The following is an 11,125-nucleotide window of genomic DNA, read 5'->3' as shown; positions in this document are numbered from 1 at the left end:
TTTTTTGTGTCCATGCTGCTCATTGTGTAGAAATATAAAATATATTAAGTTTAATTTGTTAATTCTGTCCGGAATATCTTTTGATGGATGAGAAATGCTAGACATAACTTCGACCAACACATGTCAGCCTGATTGAAACACTACTAAAAAATTAACATTTATTGACGGTTTTTTTCAAAAACCGTCTAGAAAAATAAAATCTCTCTCTCTCTCTCTCTCTCTCTCTCTCATGTGCTCATCTCTCCCTCTCCCTCTCGTTCTTCTTCTTCTCTCTCCGTCCGGCGAATAAGACAGGCGATGGGAGCGGGACGACAGGATCTGGACATGGCCGGAGTCGGTGACTGGATGTGCGGCTGAGATAGGTGATGGGAGCGGGACATGGCCGGAGTCGGTGACTGGATGTGCGGCTGGAGAGAATTAGTTTTCAGCCAGATTTGGTCGGATCTGTCAAACCGACGCCGGTTTATGTGCGTGGGTTTGACAGATCCGGCCGGATCCAACCAAAATCCACGCTAGGCCGGATCTGGGGCCGGAATGCAGAGAGAGATCCGGCCGGAATACATGGATTTCCGCCCAGTTCTCTCTTCCCCTCTCTTTGTTTTTTCTTTTTTTTTGGATTGTGTTTGTTTTGGGTTTGGAATTAATGTCTGATGGGTAGTACGAGAGCATGGGTGTGGTGGATTGGAGAAGAAGCTGATGGAACGGTGGCGGTGGGATTTTTGGGATTTTTTTGGGAATTAATTTTCCTTTGTTTTGTGATTCTTGGGTTTGACCGATGGATTTCCAGCAGTGACCGAAGAAGTCGAAGAAGGACCAGTGGAAGCCTGTCTTTCCGATGGATTTCCGGTGGAACCGGAGCTGATTTACTCCGGTAGACGAAGCTCAACTGCACCGGACATAAAAATAAGAACAATAATCATATTAAAATTAAAATTATAATTATAATTTAAAAAAGAAAAAAAAAAAAAAAAAAAAAAAAGGACAAATTTTGGACGGTTTTGAGCAAAACCGTCCAAAATTTTATGGACGGTTTTACCCAAAACCGTCCAGAACCAGTTCTAGACGGTTTGACCAAACCGTTTGGAATTGCGGACGGTTTGACCCAAACCGTCCCGAACCTTAATTAGCGACACATCTTCCTAGACGGTTTTAAACCGTCTAGAAAAAACCGTCCGGAATTGATTCCGGACGGTTTTTCTGCATTTTTAAACCGTCTAGAATATGCTTTTTTTTTTTGTAATGAAAGGTGGTTAAGGAATCACATGCTGACACATGTTGAAAGTTTGCGTAGCATTACTCCTTTGAAATATAGGATTCGGCTTCTATGCAGAGTCTAAACTACCGCGTAAATGCTATTAGACTACAACAGCATCGTTGTTAGACCTTAGTCTAAAAGGTCTAACAGTAGAAGCCGACAAAAAAAAAAAAAAAAAAAAAAAATCGGAACGTGACTTGTTGCAAAAGCCAGGAGCCTGTTTCGTTGCTTGTTTTGGAACAGTTTTCTGTTTTCAAAACAGCAAAACATGTTTTATCACTATTTATGGGCGTTTGGATACATGTTTATAAAACAAAAATAAGATACAACACAAAAATCGAAAACAGGTTAGACCTGTTTCTTTCTGAAAATTGTTCTCTGCTACAGTACAGAAACAATGCACGAAACATAAAAACGCCTTTTGATTTTAAGTGCATAGTAAGAAACACACTAATCTTGATCTGTGGTTCGATTCGTGAGAGCCGAGGTGAGTATTTTTTTTATCATTTCTTGCATTAGAGCCCTCATTCCTCCTTTGCGTTCAATTTCGAGCTTTACTCGTTCAATTGCTTCCCTACAGGAGGCTCTGAATCACCGAAGCAGCCCCCTCTCGGTGTCTTCGCTGCCCTTTTCTCTTATCATGCTCAATCTTTTAATTTTTCTCTTCTATCTCTTCTTCTTCTTCAGGACAAAACTCTCATTTGGATATTTTGTTTCAAATCATTTGGAAGATCTAACGGCTCTAGCAAAAACGATGTCATTTAAAATGTTGGTGGTTTCGAGTTCTGCATCATCAGGCGGGAGATCGATTCAATTATGCTATGGGCACGGTTGTTATGAGCTATTTGTGGAAGAAGTGTGTGTGGAGAACGTGTGAAGTGGAGGTGGGAAACAAGGAAATGCAGAGTGAACGTGTGAAGTGGAACATCCTAGAGTGCAAAAGTGTACGTGTTATGCACACATGAGGGACACAAGGCAGCTACGTGGGTGATGGGTAATGGAATATTGACCATGTAGTCTATGTAGAGCATTCTAGAAATTAGTAGGAGTTAGTGGGTTCAGGAAGTAGTGGGTGAGCTATTATGTAAGAGTGAGTAGTGGTAGTTTAGTAACTTTTATGTAATGGGTAGTTATTATGTAATGAGTTTAGTCGGTAGTTAGTTAATTTAGCTTGTCTCTTGTATTTAAATTCAGCTTTGATTATCAATGAAAATAATTAGAAAATTATCCAAAGGTTCATCTCTTAACCGCGTGTTAGAGTGAAAAGGAGGATTATATTTGGCCACTCGAGGTACCAAACTATTACTTTTATTGTCTTTTATTCTTATTTCATTACAAATCCCACCATCAAATATTCAGGCTCATAACAAATTGTGTAGGGAGGGACTTGATGCAGCTACAGATTCTTTGTTGCTCCATCTAAATTTGTTCCAAAACAGAAAGAAAGAAAAACGAACGAATTTGCATCTGATGTCTTGATTAGTGGCTAGCAACTTGGTATGGTGTTGCATGCTTTTATCATAGTTTATGTATCCCTACTGTGCTTATTAAAACCATAAAATGGTGAGAAGTACACGAGTTGAGGAACTAAATGAATTTTTCTGCATGAAATTTTCTTTTGACTAGAGTTTCAAACTTAACACAATCTATTTAGACTTTGGGTTGTTTTTTTAAATGCCATTGGCAATTGCTTTTGCATCACCCATTTCTTATTACTTAGTTAATTACTCTTTAAGGAGAAAGCATAATCAACACCCACATTATCAAATCCATAAGAGATCTTCAACAACAACATTTGTACCGCAATAGCTTGGTTCAAATATTGCAATAGAGGCGCCGACCAACTTCATCAGATTATGTAGAAGGCTTATCCACAGCAACTACGCATCGGGCTTGTGTACATCATCGCATCAATTCAAACTCTTCAAGAATTATCTCCTCGAGACTTATCAACACAAGCACCGAAGATAAAGATAAAGAGGAAGATAACATTAGATAGCATTTTATCTTTGCAATTGCAGTAACTGTATAAGGGTGCATTTAGAAGCTTGTGTGCCCATTTAAGGGAATTGAACTGAGCTCAAAGAGACTGACTTAGTCACTGTTAAAGAGGCCGTTGATATCACAATGTTTATACTTGGTCATGGTGTCGGAATGAGAGTTGCAGCAGATCGTTTCCAGCACTCTTTGAAGACGGTCCATCGTAATTTTAGGCAAACTATTCGAGTTTGAAAGAGTTTTGCTTTGAATATCTCAATAATCACAATATACTATTCTCATTCAGGCTATTAAGTCTAATGACATATAAATTTGACAAAAATGTATTTGAAAATAACCTAATAAATTGAAAAAACAAAAAATATATAGAAACGCCAAACGGTTTTTTATTGTCTTCTTAAGTGAAAATTGTTTTGAAAACAATTGTTCAAACGCTTTAGGTACTGTTTTCTGTTTTCAAAAACTATTTTCGAAAACAATTTGCCAAACACTTTTTTAACGAAAAAACAACAGAAAATGGTTTTTTGTTTTTGTTCTCGAAAACAATTCTCAAACACAAAAACAAAAACCGGTTTGCCAAACGAGCTCCAAGTCTCGTACCAAGCAAGCAGGTGAATGATTGACTCTAACGGTGAAAGATTGCCAAAAGCAATCGGAGGACCCATCCAAGAGAAAGTGTGAATACTGGAATTTTCCAGCATTCGAATAAGGGGTTACAGTTTCACTCCCTTTACACTTACTTGACTTTGCTTCATTATTTTCACTAGAATCACCATTCAAAAGACTTTGAGAAGGGTATCTTTAGTACCCTCATTCTTACCGAAAAGCCCCACATAACATAAGAACAAACCTGTGACAACAAAAAAGACGTCGGAAACAACGACCCAACTTTAATTTCTTGCACACCCATGAGATAAACAAGAAAAATAACAAAACCAGGTGTAATGAACCAAAAAACTTACGTGAGAAAACCAGGTGTAATGAACCAGAAAATCCACTATCGCATAGAGTCAATCCTTCACCGGCTTGCTTGGTATGAGACTTGGCTTTTGGAATAAGTCACGCTTCGTTTTTTTTTTTTTTGTCGTCTTCTGCTATTAGACTAAAACGATGCCGTTTTAGTCTAACAGTATCTATGCAGTAGTGTAAACTACCGCATAGAAGCCGGATCCTAAAATAAAAACATGGAAAGGGCGAAAAAGGAGGGAAAGATTAAGCCAAAATGAAAACATGTAGGCCTTTCAAAGGTACATCTTATAAAATCAGAATGAGATTCAGTTGTCTTCTTTAACCAGATCTTGAAGCTTTTTCTCTAAAACCTCACAACATATCTTGCCCATCATGGGGTATATGGACATCAAATCTGATAAATGTTCAATTGACATCTTCCCCATTATGATCCTTGCCACTCTTTCCTTTTCCCCATTCGTCTTCAATCTCTCCACGTACACCTTAGCATTCCTCACTGTCGTGCCCATCTGTTTCAGCCTGTTCTCTTGCTGCAAACTGAATGGTGTATTTGCCTGTGGCCATCCAACAAACTATTAAATGTTGAAATGCAGAAAATAAGACTCGAAAGAAACAATATATAGAAAGCTGACAAACAAAGGAACAAACGAGGGCCAAAAAAGAAAGGTGGCCTAGAACTTGACCTCCAGGAACTCAGCTCCAACTTCGAGTTCGGATTTTGGGCTTGAAAGTTGAAACCATCCCACTCCCGGAGTAGATGTTTTTCCCAATTGAAAAACTTCTTACAATAATCTGTCTCTTCATTTCCAGTTCCTGATTAAGCTGTGGAGCCTTCGGCAAACATGGCGAGCAATTAATTAAGCTTCTTCTCGTAAGAATTAAGAAATTATATACTGCTTTCACAAATTCCTACATGACAAGTGTCTCTGGGGACGATCACAGGCACTGCTCCATAGCTTACAATGAGATCTAGATGGACGATGGTATTCTCCTGTTCATATATTCCCAAACTCGTTATATTATAAATTTCTTTTGAAGGAAGAAAGGATTCATGATTGGTTACATAGTTTAAACAAAAAATGAAAGTAATTGTTATTCCGAAATGTTAGAATATTAATTAAATTATTAAATTTTTTATTTTTTATTAATTTAAATTTTTAAGGCACGTGATGATCATCAGCAAAAATATAAAAAGGGAATCTTTAAAAATATTGAATTATATTATTTTGCAAAGTTGTAATGGTTTAGCCATTTATTCAACCCACAAAATCTACATTTTCTCTACCGCTAGCCAGAGTTGTATGTTTCGTATATTGTGGAAAAGAATAAAATGAAAATAATATTGTGAAAAGTGAAAGCATTGAACGAAGTGGGCTGGACCACCTTTGGGCCTACTTTCATGGTGGCCTCTGTTGATAACAGACAGAGCCGAAGCCTATATTTAGTCATGCCTCAATAGCCTACCAACTATCAACCCAATCCATCCTTTGGTGAGTTGGATTAAATTTCATGTTAGTCGTTGTCAACCTTGTGTATTTGATAACAAATAGTGCTACACATTTTTTTTTTAGTGTTCATTCTTTAATGTGACTGTAAAAATTAGTATCGAATGAAATAACAAATAAGAGTACATGTAATATTCGATAATGAACATTTGAGAGCATGACTTCGAACCCCATTAGAGTGTGTAACATTTCTCTTTGATAACAACATGTGGAACTTAAGATAACCCGAGCTTAGCAGCAGTGTTTGCCAAATGGTTTTATGTAAGGGATATTAGGTTAAGCCCTTTGGGCTTGAGTTTATAACCGATTGGGATTGAGTTTGTTAGTTGGGCCGAAGTAGTTAGTTTGTTATCTCATCTGTGGGGTTTAAATAGCCTTTGTAATTTGTAATCTGTATCGAGAGTTTTAGCTTGATTTGAGTTTTTGATGATCTGGGAGAAAACTGAGCTTCTTGAATTACTCAGACTTATGTACTTATGATTCAATCCAGGGGCGGAGCCAGCCCTCCCAAGTTGGGGGGGCCAAATTGAAAAAAAGTTTTAGGAGTCAAAATTAGAAAAAATAATAAAATTTGAGGTAAAATTTTAATTTTAAAAAAAAATTTTAAATTTTTTTTTGAAGAGAACCTTGGGGCTTGTGGGGACCCCCAAGCCCTAAGGTGGCTCCGCCCCTGATTCAATCAATATATCTTCTGCATTTTATCCATTCCATTTTTATTCTTCATCCATTTTCTATCCCTTTTCTATATTTAATATTATGAGAAACTAGAAAACACGTTATATTGTAGTTCAATTTTGACTTTTTTTTATTTAAAAAAAAAAAATCACCATCCTTTCAAAATTATTATCAGACAAACTTTTTTCATTTTTTATTCCCAAAACATTCAAATCTCATTTTCCATTTATATCACGTCATTTATTATTTATTTTTATTTAAACAAAAAAATTTATAACAAAACTCTTTCCCATACATACGTAACTCTTTACCCTTGTCCGGCCCACAAATCATTGGTGGTAAAGAACTTTTGTATTTTTACCCCTTTTCTTTTCCACCGGTCATAATTGAAATAGTGAAGAGCTGTTTGTAAATGAGAAAAAAATGTAGGAAATTAACAAAATTAAAAATCCTATAAAACTTATTTTGTAGTCATGTTCGATAATTTTTTAAAAATATTTTATCGCTTCAATATTTAAAATAATAAAATAAAAATAATATAATTTTAAAGTAAATATTAAGATATTAAAAACCCAATGACAGTTATGCTTCTAATAAGAGATATTTATATTTATATATTAAAAAAGAAGAAAGGAAATTTTAGGAGGAGATTAACAATTTTATATATATATATTTTGGTAACCTATTAAATCCGGTAAGGCAACCGGGAAACTCGCGCCCCGACAAACCAACCATGGTCCAGCTATGTGTTCATTTTCTAGACTGGTTTTGTCAATCGTAGTCAGTGAAAGGGTCCCACCACACTCCCACCGTCGAACTTACGTGCACCCGAGACCACCAAAGGTTCAATAGCAGTGACCACAAAAACACTGCCACGTTATCAAAATCTGACTCGTCCAGAGTATCCAATACCTGATTGGCCAGGACCACCAATCTCCAGTGCGTCATAAGACCATCTAATCTACAAGCCCCGCAAATCATCACCCACATTACCCCGCTAAGAATGGCACACTAATCACAACTCACAAGCATCCAAAAAAGCAGCCCCGAAAAAAAGGTTCCAGTGAGCAGTAAAAGCAATAATGGCCGCTTCTCATCAAAAGCAGAGATATTGATCTCCTAAAGCAAACACAATCAAAAGCGGAGAGATAAATTAAAGAGTAGAGAGAGAGAGAGAGAGAGAAAGGGATACAGGAACAGGAGCACAAAGCGATAATGGCGGTTTCAGTGACCATCTTGGCTATCATCGTCTCTCTGCATCTCATAGCTCTCGTCCTTGCCATCGGCGCCGAACGACGTCGTAGCACGGTAACTATCTCTCTTTCTCTCCCTCTCTGTGTCGGAGTCTGTGTAGTTCGGGCTAACGGTGTGTGTCTCTCTGTAGGCCAAGGTGGTACCTGATGAGTACGACGATAGGACGTATTGCGTGTATGGCACCGACGCGTCGACGGTGTACGGGTTGACGGCGTTCGGGCTGTTGCTGATTAGCCAAACGGTGGTTAGCGGCGTTACCAGGTGTCTATGCTTTGGGAAAGGGCTTGTAAGTGGGAGCTCCACCACTTTGGCCATCTTCTTCTTCATCCTTTCCTGGTAAATTTACTTTGAATATCTGTTTATTTTTTTGGGGGGGGCTGTAATTGAATGTATCAGACGATCTGGATCATTTTATCTTGCACTAAAATAAGTTGGGTCACAGCTTGTAAAAATACCTCCCACCGACAACTAAATCCGACAATAATTGTGAACTTCCCATGAATATGAAACCGTAATTTGCTTGCTGTAAATTATTCAATGCTTTAGAGTCATCGTTATATTATCTCAGTGTGGCCTTGCTTAATTTATGTTTTTTTTTTTTGTTGCATTTATCATAGTAATAAAAGGGATGTTTAAATAGCTAGGAAGATCACAAAATTATTCCACTTTCCCCAAATAGCTAGGCTGCTCAAGTTGTTTTGGTATATTTACTCAATATTACTAGTGTTCAAGAACACCCCTGAAAATTTTGCATTAAGTTTGGCATACCACTGCGACAAAGGAAAAGGAGAGAAATTTTTTTAGTTTGCTTATTTTTCATTTTGTTAGATATAAACCACCATAATTTTCTCTTCAAAATAGGTGAGATTTAGAGAGCAAATTGGTTGATTTTTTTTCCATTCCTTGTTTTCCTTCCATTTTATCCACATTACCAAGCAAGAGAAAATAATATAACTTTCTACTCTTTGTTTTTCTCCTCTTTTAATTCCTTTCTAGAAAGCAAACCAAATCAAGTGTTTGGTTTGGGATTCTGACGTTCCTTAGCATAACAACTGTTTCTCTACAGTTTTTAATTATTGCACGGGGCAATATTATATGTAACAAATTACATTTTTAGGGAAAATTGCAAAAAATCCATGATATTTAGTAAATCCTACACTTCACTCCTAGTTAATAGAATTCCGTGTCCCAAGTTAAAAGAGTGAAATGCCCATTAGCATCTCTCTCACATTATACTTATACTCGAGATCATGTATTAGTATTAATAACAACAAAACCATTGAAAACAACATGTTTTTAAGTTTTCTTTATTTCTTCTACCTCTTAGCTTCATGTCTGATGCATTTCTATATATAGGACAACTGAAGCTGTTCACAAAAATTATTGGTTTTTATTAACAATTGACTAACAGCAGGTTACTAGAGGGATATAACTGTTGGAAATCATATGATCTCGAGGAGAAAACCAAGTGGTTTGAAACCATGAGAACTTAAGTATAGGTTGCACTAAACTTCAGGGAGACTTCTGTGATTTTCTTGTTTTAGTATAATCCGATATGGACTGATATGCTGCTATCTCATGGTGGAAAGTAAAACGTGTTTGCTAACTGTTCTGTTTCCATTATGCTAATTTAGGATTAGCTTTTTGGGAGCTGAGGCATGCTTATTGGCGGGGTCAGCGAAGAATGCATACCATACCAAGTATAGAGGAGCCTTTGGTGCAAAGGACTTGACATGTGCCACACTCCGCAAAGGCGTTTTCGCTGCCGGAGCCGCTCTTACATTGTTGTCACTGCTGGGCTCAATCCTTTACTACTGGGCTCACTCTAGAGCTGATACTGGTGGGTGGGAGAAGTATCAGAATGAGGGCGTTGGCATGACCAGTTCTAATTTCCCATCTAGTTTCCCACCACAGCAGCAGCAGCAACAAAATAGTGAATTTCAGAAGGTCTAATTGTGTGATGACTTATGTCATATTCCACAATTTTGGTGACTTTTTGTTGAGGAAGAAAATGGATAGATAAAAATTCAAATGTTACCTTAATGAAGCTACAGACGTATATATTTATGTAGTATTAAAAGTTAGAACACAGTGTTGTGTTTGTTAATAGTTGGAATTGTGTTTTTGGATCTTTCTCTCTGTACTTTTATCATTCAAGGTCTTGTTTCTTTGCCCCATCTCCTACAGTACTGTTGCTTTCTGGCCCTTTTTGATATTTGTTGAAGTACTGCGTCATTTGTGATGGAACTACTTTCCTCGTCCCCAAGAGGCAGTGAAATAGACTGTTACAATGGACTTTTGGATTTTATAGCAGCACCGTTGTTATCTATTATGTTTAAGGCCGATGTCAGGACGGCCTTCCCAACCACTCAATTCATTCTTACACTTGATTTTTTTTCTTTTCCTTTTTCTTCTTTTTTGTTTTTTCTAAAGTTTTTAACGTTGTTTATTTTGTATTTAATTAATTACAGATTTTTTTAAAAAAAAATTAATAAGAATGATATAATAGTCTTTTCATGTTATTTTTGTCATTTATCTGAGAAAAATAGTTTTAAGTTCTAGAGTGAAAATTGACCAACTTGAAGATGCAGCTAAAACGCAAAATTCGAAAAAGCATAGAGGATTCTGAAATATTTTTCCAAAATATAAAAAAGGATGGACATGACGCTATTTTAGAGGTTTATGACTGGTGGGAGCGCTCTCCTTTAGTCAAATTTTTAAGAAAAATACAAATTTATTGGCTTAGTAATTGCGTCATTTCAATTTATTCTTTGGGTTTGTCAATTTGACTTTTAACTTTTAAGTTTTTACGTTTTCGTTTCACTTATTCCATCCAAAAATGTCTAAGATTGCTTACATGGCATTAACTTCGTTAATGTTACTTTTTGTGATCCTATAAAAAAAAGAAAAAAAAAAGAAAAAGGGTACATTTTTGTAATTGTGATTTCGTAGATAAAAATGCGATTTTAAACTAAATTGCAGAAAATGAATCATTTAGTAATTACGTTTTTAAAAAATTGCGATTTGAAAACGTAGAAAACTGATTTTTCCAATCTCAGGGAAGGATGCGCTTTTCTGAAAAAAGTAGAATTTTAAAGCCTAACTTGCGATTTTAAATACCAAACTGCGATTTTGCCAAACGCTTAATTGCGATTTTAATAATCATTTTTTTAAATCGCACATTTTAAAATCTATTTTTTAAAATAGTACTTTTTGAAATCGTAAACTCAAACGAACCCTTAAGCAGTTTTTTCATCTCACTCAAAAGAATAAGATTTTATTATATTAAAAGGAAAAAAAAAAAAAAAAAAGAAAAAAAGAAAAAAAAAAAAAGACAAGGGTGGCCGAATTACTCCTCCACCCGCACAATGCGGAGTAGATTAAAATCTCGCGGTTATTCAATGAGTAAATAATAAATATATATTTTCCATTGAATTTATTGTCATTTCTTTCTACACGCAGGTTTAGA

At 36.2% G+C, this 11,125-nt stretch overlaps 1 protein-coding gene across 1 annotated transcript; it reads left to right on the top strand.

Moving 5' to 3' along the window:
* The first annotated feature begins 7,422 nt into the window (after positions 1 to 7,422).
* On the top strand, positions 7,423 to 9,962 carry LOC133852711 (uncharacterized). The gene is made up of 3 exons (XM_062289469.1): positions 7,423 to 7,710; positions 7,787 to 7,992; positions 9,291 to 9,962. The coding sequence occupies exons 1-3, from the start codon at positions 7,618 to 7,620 to the stop codon at positions 9,607 to 9,609; spliced, it is 618 nt and encodes a 205-aa protein (XP_062145453.1). The 5' UTR covers positions 7,423 to 7,617; the 3' UTR covers positions 9,610 to 9,962.
* Positions 9,963 to 11,125: the final 1,163 nt, after the last annotated feature.

Source organism: Alnus glutinosa, chromosome 1, assembly GCF_958979055.1.
Source record: "Alnus glutinosa chromosome 1, dhAlnGlut1.1, whole genome shotgun sequence".
Classification (NCBI taxonomy): Eukaryota; Viridiplantae; Streptophyta; class Magnoliopsida; order Fagales; family Betulaceae; genus Alnus; species Alnus glutinosa.
Note: the sequence above shows the minus strand (reverse complement) of the source record. Positions and strands in the feature narration are given on the sequence as shown.

Excerpts from the sequence above, each read along its gene's own strand:
- LOC133852711 (XM_062289469.1), top strand. The coding sequence starts at position 7,618 with ATGGCGGTTTCAGTGACCATCTTGGCTATCATCGTCTCTCTGCATCTC. Across the intron at positions 7,711-7,786 it reads CCGAACGACGTCGTAGCACG|GCCAAGGTGGTACCTGATGA; the intron begins GTAACTATCTCT and ends GTCTCTCTGTAG. Across the intron at positions 7,993-9,290 it reads TTCTTCTTCATCCTTTCCTG|GATTAGCTTTTTGGGAGCTG; the intron begins GTAAATTTACTT and ends ATGCTAATTTAG.